Source organism: Debaryomyces fabryi (assembly GCF_001447935.2).
Source record: "Debaryomyces fabryi strain CBS 789 chromosome Unknown contig00003, whole genome shotgun sequence".
Lineage (NCBI taxonomy): Eukaryota > Fungi > Ascomycota > Pichiomycetes > Serinales > Debaryomycetaceae > Debaryomyces > Debaryomyces fabryi.
Window position 1 is genome coordinate 85,947 of NW_015385429.1, and position 22,116 is coordinate 108,062.

General features: G+C 33.6%; 9 protein-coding genes across 9 annotated transcripts; 6 read left to right on the plus strand and 3 right to left on the minus strand.

The window, feature by feature from the left end:
- Positions 1-80: 80 nt before the first annotated feature.
- Positions 81-2,270, minus strand: AC631_00257 (uncharacterized protein; the record flags this gene model as incomplete). The annotated part of the gene is made up of 1 exon (XM_015609087.1): positions 81-2,270. The coding sequence occupies one exon, from the start codon at positions 2,268-2,270 to the stop codon at positions 81-83; it is 2,190 nt and encodes a 729-aa protein (XP_015470089.1).
- Positions 2,271-2,505: 235 nt separating this feature from the next.
- Positions 2,506-6,228, plus strand: SMC1 (cohesin subunit; the record flags this gene model as incomplete). Its single annotated transcript, XM_015609088.1, has 1 exon — positions 2,506-6,228. One exon carries the CDS (start codon positions 2,506-2,508, stop codon positions 6,226-6,228), a length of 3,723 nt encoding a protein of 1,240 aa, XP_015470090.1.
- A 139-nt stretch (positions 6,229-6,367) lies between these two features.
- Positions 6,368-8,119, plus strand: AC631_00259 (uncharacterized protein; the record flags this gene model as incomplete). The annotated part of the gene is made up of 1 exon (XM_015609089.1): positions 6,368-8,119. One exon carries the CDS (start codon positions 6,368-6,370, stop codon positions 8,117-8,119), a length of 1,752 nt encoding a protein of 583 aa, XP_015470091.1.
- Positions 8,120-8,226: 107 nt separating this feature from the next.
- Positions 8,227-11,127, minus strand: SGD1 (Sgd1p; the record flags this gene model as incomplete). Its single annotated transcript, XM_015609090.1, has 1 exon — positions 8,227-11,127. One exon carries the CDS (start codon positions 11,125-11,127, stop codon positions 8,227-8,229), a length of 2,901 nt encoding a protein of 966 aa, XP_015470092.1.
- Positions 11,128-11,412: 285 nt separating this feature from the next.
- AC631_00261 (uncharacterized protein) lies at positions 11,413-12,411 on the plus strand (the record flags this gene model as incomplete). The annotated part of the gene is made up of 1 exon (XM_015609091.1): positions 11,413-12,411. One exon carries the CDS (start codon positions 11,413-11,415, stop codon positions 12,409-12,411), a length of 999 nt encoding a protein of 332 aa, XP_015470093.1.
- A 714-nt stretch (positions 12,412-13,125) lies between these two features.
- AC631_00262 (Mitochondrial escape protein 2) lies at positions 13,126-15,765 on the plus strand (the record flags this gene model as incomplete). Its single annotated transcript, XM_015609092.1, has 1 exon — positions 13,126-15,765. One exon carries the CDS (start codon positions 13,126-13,128, stop codon positions 15,763-15,765), a length of 2,640 nt encoding a protein of 879 aa, XP_015470094.1.
- An 82-nt stretch (positions 15,766-15,847) lies between these two features.
- On the minus strand, positions 15,848-17,374 carry ULP2 (SUMO protease; the record flags this gene model as incomplete). Its single annotated transcript, XM_015609093.1, has 1 exon — positions 15,848-17,374. One exon carries the CDS (start codon positions 17,372-17,374, stop codon positions 15,848-15,850), a length of 1,527 nt encoding a protein of 508 aa, XP_015470095.1.
- A 1,234-nt stretch (positions 17,375-18,608) lies between these two features.
- On the plus strand, positions 18,609-20,960 carry VTC3 (vacuolar transporter chaperone; the record flags this gene model as incomplete). Its single annotated transcript, XM_015609094.1, has 1 exon — positions 18,609-20,960. One exon carries the CDS (start codon positions 18,609-18,611, stop codon positions 20,958-20,960), a length of 2,352 nt encoding a protein of 783 aa, XP_015470096.1.
- A 208-nt stretch (positions 20,961-21,168) lies between these two features.
- On the plus strand, positions 21,169-21,741 carry AC631_00265 (coatomer subunit zeta; the record flags this gene model as incomplete). Its single annotated transcript, XM_015609095.1, has 1 exon — positions 21,169-21,741. The coding sequence occupies one exon, from the start codon at positions 21,169-21,171 to the stop codon at positions 21,739-21,741; it is 573 nt and encodes a 190-aa protein (XP_015470097.1).
- Positions 21,742-22,116: the final 375 nt, after the last annotated feature.

Below are 22,116 nucleotides of genomic sequence, written 5' to 3' on the forward strand. Positions count from 1 at the left end.
TCTTCACTTCCCCAATGAACATTATAAAAGTGTATAATTAGTGTACTATAAAATATACAAATATTACAGATACCATGACGCTATAAAGGCTTTGTTTCCTTCCATAGCCAATTGTAAGCTCGTTTTTTACCAATTTCCAACAATTTTTTACCAAAGTCTTCTCTTATACTTTTATGGTATTCATTTATCCAGTTAATTTCCGAAGAGTTTAAGTACTTTGTGGAAATTAATTTTCGGCAGAATGGTACTTTTGTTAAATATCCAAAGCACAAATAACTATCACCATTTCTTGTTTTACCAAATCTTTTACTAGCATTTGTAATCTCCAATTCACTCTCAATTCTAAATCCACATTCTCCGTCAACATAATAACCTGGTTCATCTGTCAAGATGCCACCTTCTTTGAAAAGATCCGAGCTATTAGCACCGCCTGCGGTTGTCAGGATATATAAAGGACCTTCATGTACATTTCCAAAACTGCCGACACCATGACCCGTACCATGATTGAAATCTAATCCTTCATTCCAGAGGGGTTGCCTGGAATACGCATCCAATATAGTACCAGTATTACTAGAATTGGGTGGAAATTTTGCCATTGCAACTGCCAAATGACCTTTCAAAACCAAAGTGTAATATTTCTTGTATCTTTCTTCCAAGGACTTATCTTTAAGACTTCCAAATAAGATAGTTCTTGTAATGTCTGTAGTTCCTTCCAAATAATGCGCTCCTGAATCCAATAAGTATACTTGCGTTGGATCAATAATTGAATTCTCTTCCTTTGTAGGTGCATAGTGTATAATTGCAGCATTAGCGCCAGAAGATGATATGGTTTCATATGATAGACCTTTAAAATTTGGAAACTTTGATCTAATTGAATAGATCTTGCATGCTGCATCATATTCAGATATTTTATGATTTTTGTCAATAATTTGATGCTCTAACCATGAAATCAACAAAATAAACGCAAGAGAATCTTTGAACTGAGCAATTTTTGCATTAAACAATTCCGATTTGTTTTTTTTTATCTTTAGGTTGGAAATTATCGATTCGAATTTAACATTTTGTTTAGCAAATGATTCAGGTATGTAGGAATATAATGCATAATTTGTAGCAGATTTTTCGGGTAAAACAATCAGCAAATCACTCTGCGAAATTGTTGATTTCAACTGTGATAAATCTGAATAGAAATCATTATACGGTTTAATTGTTAAGCCTTTGATATTGGATAGGTGCAGATGAAGGTCAGCCGTTCCATCATCAATCTTTTTCTTGTTGATATACAAAATAACTGATTCCAAAGTGATAATAACATAACTAAAAAAAACTGGTGAAAAGGGAATATCAGAATCTGCCCTTAAATTGAATAGCCATGCAACTTCATCCAACGCAGATATAACGAGATGTGTATTATTATGGGACTGCAATATCTTACGTATTTTGTCTAGTTTGCTCTCCGTAGTTTCACCAGAATATTGTAATGGTAAAGCATACACTGGATCCAAAGACCTCGTAGGCTTATCTTTACCCCACACTTCATCAACCAAATTAACTTCCAGAAGTAAATTAAACCTGAATTTATTCTGATACTCTAATACCCTAATTCTTTCGAAATATTCTCCTATCGAAACACTTATAAGCCTAGGGTCACAGGCAATAACATTACTAAACTTGCTTTCAATAGCCTCTCGTATTGCGAATTGTTTCCATGATGGATACGACGCAATTCCTTGCTTTAGTAAAACCCAATGGTTAAGATCTAATTGTTTCTCTGCTTGCAAAAAATATCTTCCATCTGTAGATAGAGCCGCTTTTCCGGTGAGCTTCTTATCATCATGAAGCGTTACAACACATAAACCTGCACTGCCCGTAAATCCAGAAATATACTCCCTTCTCATGTCAGCTTTCGCTGTGTACTCCGATTGGTGCTCATCTTCAGAGGGTATGATATAAACCCCAATTCCATGTTCCTTCATCAATAATCTCAATTGACGTAATTTTTCACCGGCAGATATATTTGAAACTCCCAACAGGACTGAATTCGTAGCATACGGTAAATCTGGTAAATCTGGTAAATCTGTGTCATGATCCGATTCAAATTCACTGTCAGTATCATCTATTGGACTCGTTTTGGCTAATTGTGGTAACCTCATGAATGAATTAGAAAAGAGATTTGTAAAAGACGGACATGTCATAGTTGAAAATTGGTCATCAGGAACAGATTCACTTTCTCTAACCAGCAATAATGGCTCTTTTTCTATATTTGTGGTCATATCTGATAATATTAACCAAAATTATTGGATGTTTATATGATATTCCTTAAAATTAATGTAAACTATAGCCAGTAGACTGTGGAGACTTACTATCCTTAATCTATCAATTATATGTAGGGAGATTTTTGCGCGCGTGTGGGAAATCTTAGAGTGACGCGTAAAGCAAAGTAATAACATTGATTGATGATAAGTAAATAGATCAGAAATAACAATTTTTATAACTACTAGTATTAATATGGGTAGATTAGTTGGTTTAGAGCTAGAAAACTTTAAATCTTACAGAGGGACGTCTTCTATTGGATTTGGGACCTCGTTTTTCACATCGATTATAGGTCCCAATGGAGCAGGTAAATCAAATATGATGGATGCTATTTCGTTTGTTTTAGGTGTGAAGTCTTCTCATTTAAGATCTCATAATTTGAAAGACTTAATATATCGTGGGCGTCGTACTAATGTCAATGCGTTAGACAGTACTTTGGAGGAAATATCTCCAGATCCTACTAGAGCGTCTGTTATGGCTATTTACGAGAAGGATAACGGAGAAATATTGAATTTAAAGAGAATTATAACCAGTACTGGAAGCAGCGAATATAAGATAAATGATAAGAGTGTGACGGCTTTACAGTACTCCTTGGTGTTGAAAAATGAAAATATTTTAATCAAGGCCAGAAATTTTTTGGTCTTCCAAGGTGATGTAGAACAAATAGCATCACAGTCACCTAAGGATTTGACAAAATTAATTGAAACCATTAGTGGAGCTATTGAATATCAACATGAGTATGAGAAATTAAAAGATGAGCTGGAGAAAGCACATGAATCATCAAATGTAGTCTTTTCGAGGAAGAGGACCTTGAATTCCGAGTCTAAGCAATATAAGGAGCAATTAATAGAACAAGAAACATTTGAGAAAAAGCTTATTGATAAGAATAACTTAATCAAAATGATCAACTTGTACAAGATATACCATAACGAGAAAAAGCACTTCCAATTACATGATGAATTGAAAAGTAAAAATGAAGAATTAAACCTTTTAAAGCAGAAGTTAAAAACTGAAGAAAAATCGTACAAAAGTATGATGACAGATTATTCGAAAAAACTGTTGAATGTAAAGAGTCATACCAAGAAGGTATCTGATTTTGTTCGCAATATTGAATCTGAAAAGCGAAACTTAATTCCTGTTAATGCAAACAAAAAATCATTGGTTACTAAGATTAATGCTAGCAATAATAAAATAAAAGATCTTAAAAATGATGTTAAAAAGCAGCAAAAACAGGTTTTATCAATTGAAAACCAATTAAGAGATGCGAAGAAGATGTTTAATGAATTCCAGGAGAAAGTGGCTGCTTCTAGTTCATCCTCAGTTTCTCCAGAGAGCCAAAAAGAATATGATGACTTAAGAGCCAAATTTTTGGCCAACGGAGGCTCACAATTAGAAGAAGACTTAAGCCTTTTGTTGAATGAAAAGGATTCGATCGATTCGATGATCACTAATTATAGTAATCAGAAGCAAAATTCAAATTATAGAATATCTGATTTAGAAAGCATTATACAATCAGAACTCAAAACGAAGCTAGGAGAAACATCTAGTGAAATTAATGACATACTTAGTCTCAAATCAGAGAAAGTTGAGTATAAAAATAGCCTTATAAAGAAAAAGGAGCAATTTAATTATCAAGAATTAGAATTAAATTCAAAATTGCGTGATATATTAGTTAAACTTGATGAGCTAGCATCCCAGCAACGAGAATCTAATAAGCAAAGAAAATTAAGAGAAAATGTAACTATGTTGAAAAAATTGTTCCCTAAAGGAGCCGTAAAAGGAATTGTATATGATTTAGTTCGTCCAGCTCAGTATAAATACGAGGCAGCTCTTCTGACTATTTTGGGCCGAAACTTTGACGCTATTATTGTTGAAACAACGTCAATTGCCTATAAGTGTATTGAAATATTGAAGGAAAGAAGAAGCGGCGTTTGCACATTCATCCCTTTAGATTCTGTTGTTAATGATTCACTTAATTTAAATTACTTGAGATCAGTTCACCCATCAGCACAACCAGGTATTGATATTTTAGAGTATGATGACTCATCTTTAGAACAAGCTATACAGTATGTTACTGGTGACACATTGGTAGTTGATAATATTGAAGTAGCTAGAAGCATAAAGTGGGGATCAGGGAAACATTTGGATAACAAGATGGTTACTTTAGATGGATCAGTCATTCATAAGTCGGGTTTGATGACTGGTGGCCAGCAGCATCAAACATCTAACAAGATTCTATCATGGGATCAGAATGAGTGGAATAGCCTCAGTAACATTAAAGACGACTTAACTGAAAGATTAACGAAACTTAGTGAAGAGAAACCAAAGGAACTTGAAATTAATATGGTTAGTGATGAGATAAGTCATCTTGACGATAAACTTCCATTATTAAGGACCCAAAAGGCTAATATTGAAAGGGTTATAGAAGACAGAAGCACTGAGATTAACTTCCAACTAGGCCTCATTAAAGAATTTGAGGCAAGTATACAAAATAAGGCTGAAATATTGAAAACTAATAATGAAAAGATAGAAGCCCTTGAATTAAAAGTTAAGGAATTACAAGAAACCGTGTATCATGACTTTTGCGAAAGACATGGCTATGAAAATGGTATTGAAGATTATGAAAATTTACATGGGTCTACTCTTAGAATTAGAGCAAAGGAAAGAACTCAATTTTTAAAGGCTATCGATACCTTATCTAATAAATTAAATTTTGAAAAGGAGAAATTAGCCGAAACAGAAAGCAGAGAGACTGCGATGAAACAACAGCTAAAGGAATTGGAAGAGAATATTGAAGAAGTAATGTCTGAAAAAGAAACTTTTGAAGATAGAATAGACAACTTCGAAGCTGAATTACAAGTTCTTCAGACAGAGAAAAATGACCTTGAGACTGAGTTAAATTCCATGCTTAAAGTTTCAAGATCATTAGAAAGTAATGTTAATGAATTTAATAATGAATTATCAAATTTGAATAAGCAAATTGCAGGTATGGAAGAATCTATATTAAAAGTGGATATAGAGAGAGTCAACATTTTGAAAAATTGTAAGATTGAATCTATTAATTTGCCATTGAAGGATGGGATTTTGGATTCGATCTCAATTAGTGAAAATGCTGATCTGCTTATAAAAGATATTTACGAGATTGAGGTTGATTATTCATTGTTGAGTGAAAAGCTCAAGGAATCTTTTAATTCGAAGATTGAAGCTGAATTAAAAGCTAGATTAGAGCAAATTATCGAAGATATAGAACAGTTAACGCCTAATGCAAAAGCTGTTCAAAGACTCAAAGAAGTTGAAACGAAATTGAAAAGCTTTGATAAAGATTTTACCAAAGCCAGACAACAAGAAAACAAGATAGTAGAGAAATTCAATGCCATTAAAGAGAAAAGATACGAATTGTTTTCAGAGGCATTTAGCCACATATCGGGTCAAATTGACTTCATCTACAAAGAATTGACTAAGTCATCTACCTCACCGCTTGGTGGATCTGCCTACTTGACTTTAGAAGATGAAGAAGAGCCTTATAATGCTGGTATAAAGTATCATGCTATGCCACCTATGAAACGTTTTAGAGATATGGATTTATTATCGGGTGGTGAAAAAACTATAGCAGCCCTTGCATTGTTGTTTGCAATTCACTCCTTCCAGCCTTCTCCTTTCTTTGTTCTAGATGAAGTGGATGCTGCTCTTGATAACTCTAATGTCAATAAGATTGCTAATTACATCAAAAAGTATGCTGGCCCTAACTTCCAATTCATTGTTATTTCTTTGAAGAGTTCCTTGTTTGAAAGGTCCGATGCTCTAGTTGGTATATATAGGGAACAAAGAGAAAATAGCTCTAAAACAGTTACATTAGATTTGAGAGATTATTCTGAAGAGGAAGTACCTATTGCAAATCCTAGTGTCTCAGTTGCTTAACTTCATGTAATGAGTGTATAGTTTATTAATATAAGTTGCAAAATTAATTTCAATTTTATCACGTGAATATTTAATTTTAAAATGTAAGATGAGAGACTTGTTATAGGTGGAAGTACTTAATATTACATACTTGAATGCTATGACTTTAGTTTCGAGAAAGCTGCTAGGATTTCGACGTATTGGTGGAAATATTCGATTTCAATGTATTTTAGGCCGCTCGTTTAGTACATTCAATAAAACATTCAATTCACAGGCTGTACAAGTAGTGGGAAATCAAAGGTCATTTCCAACCTCGAATAGCCATAGGGTGCCTAAGACAATTAAAAAATATCCTAAGAGATCGAAACGAGACTCTACTGATAAGACATCCAGAGAAAATATATTACTATTAGAAATTAATGAGCTATTGAATGAATATACTGGCCTGAATTTAACATTTGATTCGATCAGAAATATTGATGGTTTAATAGAAACGTTCCTTCACTCTTGGAATAGACCAAACGTTGAATTAAATGATGTAGATATTATATTCCAGACTTCGGAGGGTGATGGTTTGGCTATTGTTCCAAAATCGGCTTATACCACAGAGATCATGGACAAAAGTCTAATTGACGATAAGTATACTGTAGTTAAAGTGCCGAAAAGTATAGTTGGAGATAAGGTGAAAGTCAAGATTTTGAGACACTATGAACTTTACGCTGAGGCAAATTTAATTAAAGTATTGAATTCGAGATCTAGTGACGGTAATCGTAAAGATGAATTGGTGATATGTGATAAATTTTCAACTTGTTCAGGCTGTCAATTTCAAATGATAAATTATGAGGAACAGCTTAAATTCAAGAAGTCAGTAATACAGAGGGCATATAAATTATTCTTTCCTAAATTATTTTCTACCTATAACGAAGACTTCGGAAATATAATAGAGTCACCAATGCAATATGCTTATCGAACAAAGTTGACACCTCATTATGAGATATCTAGCAATAAGAATAAGGATAAGAATGGAAATATTAATATTGGTTTCAACCATGTAAATCCCACCAAACTGACAATCGATGTGGACTACTGTCCAATTGCTTCACCAGCCATAAACAGGGCTTTACCTCATGTTAGAGCTAATGTACAATCGAAAGTAAAAGAAACACAAGAGGATCTGAATATTAAAAAGAGACTTTCGAAAGGAGCAACTTTATTGTTGAGAGATAGTATTCGAATTAATCATCTGACAGGAGAACACGAACGTGTTTGTCTAACCAAGTACAATAACATTATAACTGAAAAGATTGGTGATTTTGTTTTTCAATTTCCAGCATCAGAATTTTTTCAGAATAATAACAGTATATTGCCACATGTGTTAGACTATATTAGATTCCAAATTAACAAGAAACAAAATTCATATAAATATATTGTTGATACCTACTGTGGTTCTGGTTTCTTTGGAATCTCCTTATCAAAGGACATCCCAGAAGATGGAAAGGTATTTGGAATTGAAGTTTCTAAACTATCAATAGAACATGCGATCCATAATGCTAAATTGAATGGCCTTTCAGTCCCGGAGAAAATACAGTTTATTGAAGGAAATGCAAATGCTATATTCACTAATAAAGACTTTGTTAATTCTGGAATAATTGGTGATGATTCAATAGTCATAATTGATCCGTCTAGGAAAGGTTCAAACAGAAAATTCATGCAGCAACTTTTGGAGTTTAAGCCAAAATTGATTATTTATGTCAGTTGTAATGTTTTTACACAGGCTAGAGATCTTGCAGATTTTGATGATATTCAGGCGGAACACAACATTAGATACAAAATTCAAGATATTATCGGATTTGACTTCTTTCCACAAACTAAGCATGTAGAAAGTATTGCAATACTAGAGTTGGAAGAGTAAATAGCCATGTAAATAACCTTGTACATATTTTATTAGAATAAAATTACATATTAAAATGCAAAATGTATATATACTTCTATAAATGCCGATACTATAATACACGATATTTACAGATCATCACCTGCCTTCAAAAATTCATCTATAATATCACACATAGCATCCACACCCCATTCGATCCTTTTACGTTGCTTTTTCCCACTTATAAAATCACTTGCCTTAACTTTGTCTTGCAAGAAATATTGAAGACCTCTCAATAAAGTTTGCTGTTCTTGAGCTTTGATTAGCCTCTCTATTAAAATCTTGTCATCATACTTTTGTTCATACATAGTTTTTCCAGTCCTTGAACCTGTTAAGCCAGCCCCAACAGAGTTTATTTGAGATTTTTTACCAACATGATCTAAAAATACCAACAATACCAATTCTAGAAATAAGACTGTGTCGTTTGATGCGATTAAAAAATTCACAGATTTCAATACATGTAATGGTAAAGAACCCTCCGCCAACAAATACCCGAAAAATCTTCCCAAATTAGAAATCCTCTTCAACCTTGACTCATCATCTTCATCACTTGTATCAAACCCTAAGAAATCCTCATCTTCGTCATCAGACCCATGACCATCAGAACCCTCGAAGTCCTTAATTAAATCCCAAAGCATGAATTGAAATGTTTTTCTATTTGAATGATTATCACAGAGCTTGCTGGCCAAAATACCATAATAAGGATTCCACGCTGGTTCCACCCCAGTACAATGAATTAATACTCTTGGGATTTCTCTCTCTTGCGATCTCTTTAATGCTAGTTTATCTAACTTTGTCAATGCATCAACATAATCATTAGCTGACATAATTGAAATAAAAATTGCTCTTCTGATATCAGTGTTCATCCTTTGCGACCTAGCCAACTCCATCCAGTTTGGTTCAGTATTGTCTAAGATATCATTCACTGCTTCTTCATTGAAAGTTGATTCTGTTTTGTTTTCAATATGGTCATGTCCCTTCCATGCTGATCCAACTAACCACCATTTACCTCTGGTATCAATATTATGGATATCCTCTAAGGTCACTTGAATTGGATCGTTAAATTTATTATTATTAACACCACCCAAAAACTTCTTCAATGTGATAGTTAAGTGATGACTAGCTTCATTAGTATTTTTCAATTTATTATTTTTTAAGGAAGCAATAGTTTCTAACAAGAATTGAGTTCTTGTATTCAACTTCTCTGACAGCATAGAAGACGAAACCTTATTAGTCAATAATACTATTTCTTTTAAAGCCGTTGGGTCATCAGTTCTCATCTGATTACCAGAATTTCTAATTATTCTTAATAACAACTCGGCATTTGTTTCGTTTAAATCATTAATCAAGAATTTAATTATGTCATAAAGTAACTTTGATGAAACTAATTGAAAAGTATAAACAGCAGACAAAAGCGAGACAATATTAGAAATCTCTTTGCCTTTAGTAGGCTGTCCATAGTAATTATCAAACTTCTCAATTAAAGTTTGAATAAAAAGAGCCCCAAATTCAACTCCTTGTAAACGATAAATCGCAACCACGAGGGTAGCATGCAAATAAACAAAAGTGTCCAATAATCTTCCCTGCTGTAATATACTTTCTAATACAATAGAAGTCAAATTTTCACTAACAAGATGTCTTGGGTTTGACAAATACAAGGAACTAATTTCATTAATGATTGAGCTTATGTTTGCTTCGGATAATTTATTCAATGGACCTTTTATGGATTTGCGCAAAGCCATAACCTCAGGAGAGGTTTCACTCGATTCCAATGCTAATTTCCGGCGTAATGCTGGTGGGATATACTTTTTTGGAGCCCCATCTCCCTCATCTTCAGTATCGTAGTCTTTATTGTTGTCATCTACAGGTGCAACATACGGATTTTCCTTCACACGAGGTTTTTGATCATCATAATCAGAAAGTTCGTCTAAGTCGTCATCAAGATCATCATCATCATCGTCAAAATCTCCTTCACTTAATTCATCATCAGAAGAGAATGGAAGTTTTGGCCCTTTTTTAGAGTGTGAGTTTTCTTGATTATCATCATCACTAAAAGATCCTTCATCATCCATAAAATCTAAATCCAAACCATCTAATAAGCCACCGATTGTATCATCCTCGCCTAATTTTGGCAATTTAGAATTCTTACCATTCTTCAATCCTAATTTTTTGGCGTAAAATGCCATGTCATCTTCATCACGCTTCATCAACTCACGGTCGTGAGGAGATATAGATGATACCTCTTTTTCTTTTTTTGACTCCTTATCCTTGCTTGATTTTTTCTTCTTTTCTTCTTTTAATGCTTTTAACTGGGCAATTGGGTCCTCTCTTTTCTTTGCTTTATCCTTTTTCTCTTTCATAGCTTTCAATTGAGCAATAGGATCTTCAGTAGTCTTATTCGCTTTTGCCATCTTCATTTCCTTTAATTTCTTAAGCTTCGCTAATGGGTCTTCTTCTTCTGATGCATTAGATTCATCGAAGCTTTCTTCATCAAAATCATCTTCATCTATGCTATCATCAATAAAGTCATCAATATTCTCATCATCACTGAACCCTCCAAAATCATCGTTATCTTCGCTTAGTTGATCATCCTCCAAATCTTCTTCTTTGAGTATCTTAATTGTCAGATCCTTTGTTTCATGACTTCTCTGAGCTCTTTTGGCTTCCTTTAATGCACGCAATGCGGCTAGAGGATCTTCTTGGTTCATTCCAACCTTTTCGGTCTTAGGTTTACTTGATGGCTTTTTATTCGATGTCAGTTTACTCTTTTTCTGCTTCTTCAATCTTCTTTCCTCTTGCCTCTTCTCTTTTCTAGATATCGGTTTTTCTTTCCTCTTCTTATTATCGATCTTATGATCAAACTTTGTATATCTGGAACCATCATCAGCATAGTCTCCCTTATCTTCTTTGCTTTTTATTTGATCCAAAAGCAGAGAAGGTATTCTAATTTCTCGAGATTCATCATCTCCCCTTGACTTATTCACTGCCATCTGAGAATCCTTTTGCAATTATTATTGTCTGTCAAGTAGATCAAGTCATCTCGTCTTAATAATTTTTCAAGGTTAACTATAGTCGTGCACATTTCAGCTGCGACTTCTTACACCTCGGCCACAACAGAATATATAGATGAATTATCTTCCTTTATCGAAGAACATAGAGGCAAGTAGTATATAATGAATAGATTTAAAATAGACTTTGGTAAGATCAAAATTGATATTAAGTTCCTAGGGGACTTATTTCTCCTCACGGGAGCTGGTCTCTCTATGTACTATATCATGAATCATTTGCTTAACGAGTCACTTGGAGAAGGTTCAGTCAAGAATAGAGAATCTAAGAAGAAAGGGACAGGTATATTAAGAAGGATGCAAGCCACGAATCCAGATTTGAAAAACGTCACTTTCAATGACTATGAGAAGTCCTTGTTAAGCTGTTTAATTACACCAGAAGATATATCTGTCACATTTAGTGATATAGGTGGATTGAAAGATATTATAGATGAATTAAGAGAAGCAGTCATATTACCCTTAACGGAACCAGAGTTGTTTGCTGCACATCTGTCGTTGGTACAATCACCAAAAGGTGTATTGTTTTATGGACCTCCAGGCTGTGGGAAAACAATGTTAGCCAAAGCAATTGCTAAAGAAAGTGGCGCTTTTTTCCTCCTGATTAGAATGTCTACCATTATGGACAAATGGTATGGGGAATCAAACAAGATTGTAGATGCTATATTTTCACTTGCCAATAAATTACAGCCATGTATTGTATTCATAGATGAAATTGACTCTTTTTTGAGAGATAGATCATCTAATGATCACGAAGTGAGTTCCATTATTAAAGCTGAGTTTATGACCCTATGGGATGGATTAATGTCCAATGGAAGAATCATGGTTATGGGTGCAACTAACAGGCGTGAGGATATAGATCAGGCATTTATGAGAAGATTACCAAAGCAGTTCCCTATTGGAAGACCAGATGCTTCCCAAAGAAGATCAATTCTCAGCAAGATATTGAAAGATTCCAAGCTTGACGAAGATGATTTTGATTTGGAGGCAATTGTTTCGAATACTAGAAGTTTCAGTGGTTCTGATTTGAAAGAACTTTGCAGAGAAGCAGCCTTGAACTCTATGAGAGAATTCATCAGAGATAACTACAAAGACGGTAAAAAGTTAACTAAGGAAACTGAACCTGAAGACACACCCAAAGTCAGACCTTTAAGGACAAGTGATTTCTTAAAAGGATTCAGTGAAACAATTCCATCTTCTACTGTAGATTGATATGAATTCGAACCCTATATATATGTAATATACAACCTATTTATTTACTGTATAGTAATATAATGAGTGTTACCCGCATCTTTAAACTCGACTTCACCGCTGTGAAAAAAATTCATAAGTCTTTACATTAAGCGTTTTCTTCTTTATTCAACAAATACATTAATATAGTTGATAGAATTAGTGTATAATCTAATAAACGAATATAATATCGTTTCCACCCATAATTAAGTTGTATTCTCTTAATCTATTGTTTTGGATTGCATTTGTCTATTGAAACGTATAGCCATTTTAAACTTCACAAGACATGTATATATTTACCTGAAATTGCAGTTATGCATGATTGGCTTCTTCGAAGATCCTTATACCTTTTCCTCCGTGGTATAATGATTCAAAGCGAAGCCTAGATAAATGATTTCACAGCTAATTTGGCTTTTACTCTTCAGTAACCAAAAAGAAATTACGCTATGGGAGTAGAACTGGCAATTGTTATTGCCAGCTATAATTAGCCTGATACATCTTCTAATAATTGTAATAATTGTATAAATACGTAAAAATTTGAATTTAGTAGTTATTTTGCTGTTTATGACTTGCCACACTATAAAGTGCGATTGACCGATAAGCAATCTCAGCAACGATGGTGTTTTATCTTTTTGTATTCAACTCTTTCTGAAAAGATTAAGTTTGATAATCAATACTTGGACAATTGATCTAAATATGATTAGGATACAAGCTAAAAGACTATTTATAGCGCCTGTGAGGAGTGGTCGTTATATTTCAGGCTTTCAAAGATCGTTTATCAGAAATTATGGGTCCGATGTGGAAGATTTAAAAAAGGAAGCAGATAGATTGGAAACTGACAAATCAGCATCAACAACAGGTGTGTTAGATTATGAAAAACAGCTGGAGGTCGTGTTGTATTTCGATCATATATACCCAATGCCAATATCAGGTTTATCGCTTAAACGTAAATTCTTATCACCAATTCAAAACCGGGCAACTGCTGATGATTTAAAGCAAAAAGTGTTAGATTTATCTACAACAGAGAGTAATCCTTTGCCAGAAAACACTAAAATATCGGAATTTGTTCCTCTAAAGAGAGATGCGGGGGCTTTTGTTAAGTTTGAAGTTCCGCCAGAAACTACATGCAAAGAGCTAATTAATCAGATTGTCTCTAATTTAAAAGAGAATGAAGTCCAACATAATAAGAATATTTTTAATTATTTCAAAAGTTTACTTTGGAATCAATTTCCAACGTGTTTTCAGGTTAAAGGTACACCTTGGATCGAGGATTTGAGAAGATACCCATCACCAAAACTTAAAGTAATATTTGAAGGAGACCCATTAACCGAAGAAGAGTTGTACCTTTTGTTTAGAAGATATGGTTTAATTGTTGATATTATTCCCGTTTCTAGCTCGAATCCTACTGCAACGATTATTTTTAAATATCTCAGATCTGCAATTTGTGCTAAAAACTGTATTACGGGTATAAGTCTAAATTCTAATATGACTACTTTACATTTGCAATATATCCCTATTGAGCGTGCAAATTACCTTGTTGATTTTATTGTTAATCATCAAAAAATCACAATCCCAACAATAATTGCACTTCTTGCTACCCTTGCTGTCCTTATTTTCGACCCTATTAGACAATTGTTTATTGAGCAGAATATCACACACAAGTATTCCTTGGAAACATACAAAGATAACAAATATGTAAGGGTTGTATATTATCCTTATCGTAGATTTGTTCAATGGTTAAATAATAGTTATGACTATATTGATGAAAAGCTCAATCAAGTTTACGAAGGAAAACACAATCAGGAAAATGCTTCTGGGGATTCTGGAAATATCAATATATTGTGGAATGAAAGATTTGAAAAGATCAAACAATTGAGATTATGGATTTATGAAAATATTAATACTTTTATTATTGTAAAAGGTCCGAAGGGCTCAGGAAAAGAGGAGTTTGTGTTAGATCACACTCTAAATAATGATGAAAAGTTAAAACGTAAAGTTCTTTACATTGACTGTGACTCGTTGGTAAAAACAAGATCTGAAAATGCTTTAATTCAAGCTACTGCGCAACAATTAGGATACTTTCCTGTCTTCACCTGGACTAACTCCATATCACAATTTGTTGATTTAGCTGTCCAGGGTATGACTGGTCAGAAATCGGGCTTGAGTGAATCTAAGGAAACTCAATTAAAGAATATGTTTCTGTTGACTACGCAAGCTTTGAGGAATATTGCTCTTTCAGAGTATGAGGATTATAAAAATGATAGTCTCAAGCAACAGAAAAGGCGTCATAGAAAAGCTGAAAGTAATACGGACGAGAGCTCAAATGTTTCAGTCGAAGAAGATATTATTAAAGAAGAAGACTACTTACAGCAACATCCTGAGGCAAAGCCTATTATTGTAATCAATAATTTCCAAAGAAAATCTGATGGAAACAATGATTTGATATATAAACTCCTTGCTGAATGGACATCGCTGTTAGTACAAAGTAATATGTCCCATGTAATATTCATTACACACGACGTTGGATCAGTTCAGCATTTAACAGATTCATTACCTAACCAAGTCTTTAAGACAATTTCATTATCTGATGCATCCCAAAGAAGTGCTAAACAGTATGTTTGGAATCAATTGAATGATCCTAGTTTAATGAATCCTGACACTCTTGACAAGTATATTCAACCTTTGGGAGGTAGAATGCTTGATTTACAAGCTTTTATCAGGCGTATCAAATCAGGTGAATCTGCAAATGATGCATTGTCTGAAATGGTAAATCAGGCTTCTGAGCAGATTACCACTTTCTTTTTGAATAATACAGTGGCAAACGAATCTGAAAACAATTGGAATACAGCACAAGTGTGGGCAATTATGAAATTCTTATCTGAAAATGATTCATTTGAATACAATGAGTTGAGTAAGATTTCGCTTTTCAAGTCATCCAGCGAAACGTTGGCAACTTTGTCGGCTTTAGAAAAGTATGATTTAATCTCATTTACTCGTGAGAAGGGTATTTTATCACGTATTTCTACTGGTAGACCATTATATAAGGCTGCATTTAAGGAGCTCGTTAATGACAAGAAGATTTATAAACTTTATGAGACAGACTATTATACTAATTTGATATCCATCGAGAATGCTAAAATCTTGAAACTAGAAGACGAAATCAATAAGATTTCCAGATTAAATGATGTTAAGTATTTGAAAAATAGACTTGAATATGTGCTGTCAAAAATTAATGCTGCTACTGATACAATTATGAAATACGAAGAAAAAATAAAGGAGATAGGGAAATTGAATGAGAGCAGTTCCTCTTCATTTCTAGGAATCAAGTTTAATTAATCGTAAAAATCATTATATTTTGTATATATATCAAGTCCTTGGAGAGAACCAGATAATAAGTATAACAATGCAAGTTTGAAAATTAATCTAACAAGTCTTTAGTTATAATTTCATATGCCATTCGTCTTCTAATAAGCTTCATGTCCTTTTGTCTGTATGTCAAATCCCTCCACTGAGCAACATATTTTGCGCAGATGCATGCAAAAACACCACAATCAAAACCATTTTGTTGCTGTGGACTTGGCATATTCTTCATTATCGAGTATTTTTCAAAATCTATAGATGAATTATGTTTTTTACCTTCTTGAATCATGTAGTTTTTAATAATCTGTAATGCTTGTTGATTACCATTAGAAGACAAAGAATCGAAATATTGAAACCTTTTCTCTTTATTATTCACAACAGCTAATGCCCAATGTGTACCCATAATATTTATTGGAACTAATATTAAGTCCTTTTCCGTTACATTAACTTTCTTACGTTTTGACCAACGTGCGACACCTTGATAACCTTTCAGCTTTAAAGTAGTAAAAAAATGTGTAGTCCAACCAAAAACTGATTGATTCTTAGATGTTATTAAGTTGAAATAAAAGTCTATTACGTTATCATTTAGCCAATGACCATCACATAATGTTTGCAAATCCCGAGTGGTAATTTCAATCTGAAATGCAGATGTCACAACCGACCCAGGAGGCTGATTCCAAAATTTAGTGACTAATTGTTGATCCTCTTTCGATAATGGAAGCAATCTAGTTTTTAAGCTTTCTCTTTCTTTTGAAATTAATTTTTGCCTCTCTTTTCTCTCTTTGAAGATGTCAGATATGCCATCAATAAAGAAATTATCTATGAGGGTATCAACCAAAGAATATTTATTTTTTGATACTGGCTCATGTGGTAGATAAAACTTAGATACATAGGAATCATAATCTGTTGTTTTAGTAGGTTCTAATATGTCTAGGTTCGAAACATCAGGTTTCGTGGTCATAAACAGAGAATAGCCATTCAACCCTGTCGGCGTGTACGAACTACTGGAACTAAATTTAGGATATTTTGCAATTGATAAACTCGTACCGTATTGCTGAGTTTCATTTCCATTGGCCTCTTCTTCTTCTTCTTCTTCAAATTGTAGTAATGGCTCGAATACGTTGTTCGATGGTTTGTTCTTAACATCAACTATGACCACGCTTTCTTCAGTATCACTCTTTTCATTATGGCCTTCGATATATATATCCCCAGATCTCTCCTCTATTGCCAGGTCATTTCTTTCTTTTACATTTCTTTCCTTATGTTTGATGTAAACTTTCTGACTTGTCTCATAAACAATAGTCAAAAACTGAAACATTTTAGATAGTATAGATGATACAATATCATATATCACTTCTTCATAGTTTTTAGAAGATGACACATTATCATTGGACACATCGAGTGGTGGATTAATGGGCTCTATGTTATTAGGATTATTATTAGATGATTCGGCCTGTCCAAGTTCTGCTTCTCCATTAGTTAAATCCACAGTATTTATATTTTCCTTCCTGGAAACATTCCGCCCCAGTCGGTTTCTTACAATGAGCGGATTTGTTTCACCCAAATACGAATCTCGAAAGTCCATATTAACGCCAAAATACATCAACACCAGTACTTCACATACATTCTTGTTAGTGCAATTAGTATACAAAATAGAAGGTAGTGCGAAAACCATATATTTGGTGGTGAAATTTGGACCATATGTTGATGTTTCGATCCATTGAATCAATAATGGTGTAGAGAGGTGTATATGCCTATCAACATCAAAAACATCTTGTATACTACTGATGAGAACTTTTTTTATTCATGATATTTTTGATGTCTTGTGAGCTGAGTCACTGGTAATATCTTTTAAACAGTTTGAGTTTACATTACCATATAAGGCAAACTTTCAAATCTTTAAACCAACAGTAAGCCGCCAATATTAGGATCCCCCAAACTGCAACTGAATTACAGCCAGTCCTAGTGCCCACTCGGTATCCTAAGCAATGAAATGCACTTACTACACATGGGCCATGTACGACGACGCACTAATTTACCGTATGCCCATTCACGCTCATGCTGCAAGTTTTTTTTCCAACCCTGGGTTCGACTCTCACCTGTTTTTATGCCTTTATTCATACATTCAATGGCACCTATTTCTATCATCTCGAATTAATTGTCTACGCCTTTTACTGTTCCTACCCTAAGCTATGACTTCAATACTGTTTGTGTTAATTTTAACCTGCACGCACTCGTGTATGGCATTGCGTTGATACCTGTCATCTGTCAAGAATGCGATGATATTCCAGGGCCTAAAGGCCTTGGTCCCCACTAGATTTTTACACGATTACTTGCAACAAGCTCACGTTTTGTTCCAGAAATCTGACATTATTCTATTAACATTGTCTCTAACATGTCTTTAGAATAGACTAGAGAATAGCTTTGCTTCACAGTAGAACTGCTTCCACATACAGTAAATGCGGAAATCAGATTTGATCTATAAGCTTAAATTCAATAACATTCAGATTTTGCATTAATGAAAATACAAGTATTTACTTTCAATTTCAAGTTAAAATCAATGCTTCTTCAACATGTTCAACTAAAGTATTAGGGTCGTATTTCTCTATAAATAAATCCAATAGCTTTACCGAAGATTAACACAATAAAAAAAAAAGTGTTCTGTATATAAATTTGCGCTTATCATCAGTGTTCAATACCACGTGGTTAATAAAAAGGCTCTATAGTGAAAGAATTCAACATATATATATATATATATATGAATCGCTTAAAATAAGCAGAAACAATAGTATTTACCAAGAAAAATACTGATGAGCATCATGTTGTTCGGAAATAAATTGGATAGCGAGATCTATCCACCATGGAAGCAGTATTATATGAACTATACCCATCTCAAGAAGCTTTTGAAGGAGGGTGTAATCTTAAAAAACAATTGGACTGATACAGATGAACAAAATTTTGTCAGTGCATTAGATGCTGATTTGGAGAAGGTATACACTTTTCAAGCTAACAAGTACGAAGAATTGAGTGAAATCTTAGACAAATTGCAGGCAGAAACTGAAAATCCAACTCAAGAGTTTGAGGTGGATAAGTTCAGCAACAAATTGGAAGAAGCGTTAACTGAGGCACAGGAATTGGATCATTTCCAGAGATTGAACTACACTGGATTCATTAAAGTGGTGAAAAAGCATGATAGAATTCATCCTGAGTTTTCGGTCAAGCCTTTGTTAAATGTTCGTTTGAAGAACTTGCCGTTCCATAGTGAAGACTATTCACCATTGTTGTACAAGGTTTCGGCATTATTCCAATTTTTAAGAGATAATTACAATGTTAATGAGACATTGACCAAATTATCGTCTTTTACAGATGACAATCAGCAAGAGTTCCAATCGTTCAAGTTCTGGGTGCATCCAGATAACCTAATGGAAGTCAAAACCACAATTTTGCGTCATTTACCTGTTTTAGTTTATGGCAACACGGCAGCTAGTGTAGATGACTTGTTAATGGGCGAAGACGATGATGACGAGGATGGAAATAACGATCCTACAATTAACTGTTTATACTTTGATAATCCAAATTTTGATTTGTATAACAATAAATTGGTTAAGAATAACAACTCAAGTTCTTTGAGATTCAAATGGGTCGGTAAATTGTCTGAAAAGCCTAAAATCAGTATTGAAAAGAAAGTTTTTGATCCATCTTCTCAAGATTATAATGTCAATGAAAAATTAACCTTAAAGGAAAAATATCTTGATTCTTTAATGTCTGGTAACTTTTCTGCTGATAAATTGGTAAAGAAAATGATCAAAAAAGGAGAAGAATCGGAAGAAATTACTAAGTTTGCTGACGACATCTCCAAATTATCATCTTTCATAAAGGAAAATAACTTGCAACCTTGTCTCAGAACTGTGTACAAGAGAACTGCATTCCAAATCCCAGGAGAAGATAGAATTCGTATAGTTATCGATTCAGATTTAATGTTTATTAGGGAGGATTCTTTTGACCAAGAAAGACCAATCAGAGATCCTTCCAAATGGCATAGAACTGACATTGACTCTAACTTCCATAACCCATATTCATTGTTGCGTAAAGGTGAATTTTCAAAGTTTCCTTACTCAGTTATGGAAATTAAGGTTAAGGCCGCCAAGAACCGTAAGAGATTAGTTTGGATCGATGATTTAGTTAACTCTCATTTAGTTAAAGAAATTCCAAACTTTTCAAAGTTTATTCAAGGTACTGCATCATTGTTCTTAGAAGATGACAAGCTTGCAAATATTCCTTTGTGGTACAATGAGTTGGAAAATGATATAAAAGTGGACCCTGAAGAAGCGTATATTGATGCTAGAAGAAAATCGTTAAAGCAACAAACTGACGAAGAAAACTTGTCTAAATTCAAGACAATGTTATCTAATTCAAGTGGCCCATATTCCCCTAGATCAAAATCGTTTTCGGGATCAGTCATCAATGCTAATATCGAACCATTATCACCATCTCGTCAATCTAAGTCTCAATTAGAAACACAAGTAGAAGAGCAACAAAATGATGATGATTTTGGTCAATCATCTGATGATTACGAAGAAGAGCCATCTAGTGCTCTCTCAAAGCTTAAATTACCCAGTGCTCTTAATGTTGCCAAGTTAATCGATGTTGACTCAGAAGATGAAGAAATTGAATTACCGGTCGGTGTTACTAAACCCGAGTCATACATTAAAAATGCTGGTCCATTAAAGATTGAACCAAAAGTCTGGTTAGCTAATGAGCGTACATTCAATAGATGGTTGCATATGACTACTTTGTTATCATCATTAACTTTCATCATTTATTCATCTGCAAACAAATCTAATTCGTTCCAATTATCTGAACTTTTAGCATACATTTATTTCGCATTAACCTTGTTTTCAGGTGCCTGGGGTTACTACATTTTCATGCGCAGGCATGATATTATTATCCAAAGATCAGGCAAGCACTTAGATAACGTAATTGGTCCATTGGTTGTTGGTCTAGGATTAACTGTTGGTTTAATAGTTAATTTTGTTCTTGGTTTCAAAAGAATTGCTTCCCAGGAAGAATTTAATGATTTCCAACTCGCCGGTGTCAATGAAACATTTTATGAAAACAATCCTATTCACAGGTTTATTCATGAATTTGTTTTTAAATTTGTTGGTGCTTAGTTCACTTCTATATTTATAATCCTAATTGAAAACTTAATAATATAATATTGACCTTTATAATAATAGATGTAGGTATAAGTTTTGTATATGTTTGTTTATATGCAGTATGTACTTTGAGCTATGTTCAATAAAAAATCACCACGCTGTTTATTAATCTACAGGTAAGAGTAATTAGCGGGCACTTTAAAGGATTACAACAAGATATACGATGTCATTAAATATATCTTTATATACTATTTCGGCATGCTTAATACTAGATAATGAAGGATCACGTTTATATGCCAAATATTACAATGCTAATGAAGCGAATCAATATCAAACACAAGCACAACAATTACAATTTGAAAAGTCACTTTTCGAAAAAATAAATAAGACTCACCAAGATATCGTATTATATGACAACCACTTAATCACTTACAAACAAACTAATGATATAATCTTGGTTTTGGTTGGTACTTTATCTGAGAATGAATCCTTACTTTATTCATTAAACACCAACTTAAACGAAGCCCTTAACATTTTGTTAGAAAACACCTTAGACAAATCTACTATCTTAGAGCATTATGATTTGGTCAGTTTATGTATTGATGAAGCGATTGACGATGGTATCATTTTAGAAATTGATCCAGCAATTATTGTGAGTAGAGTAACTAACGCACCTTCGTCATCCAATTTTTCAAATGAATTACCTAATAAGATTGATTTATCCGAAAAAGGTTTATTCAATGCCCTTTCATTTGCTTCAAAGAAACTTGGTGAAAGATTACAACAGGGTTTATAAATGTCGTATCTAATTACGCCCAATTTAATTATCAAAAATGTTGTTAAGTAGTAATGTTCAATTATAGAACGAGCTAGTCTTAGTTTGACCTGGATTGTCTTGTAATACACGTTTCGTTTATACATGTCGAGTTTTTCTTGATAATACTATGTAAGTTGAGTCTTCTTCCATAAGCTCTTTCGAATTTGTAAATTTGCTAGTACAATTAGCTCAAGTTATCTCTTCGTAGTTTTCTACATCTAATATCATGTCTAGAGATACACATAGGAGCATATATAGCTTATACTGTTCATAATTTAGTAATTAACTATCCAGTATATATCTTCACTTCTCTTAAGACCTGTGAAATGTCGGTTCAAATGTCGCAATATATTT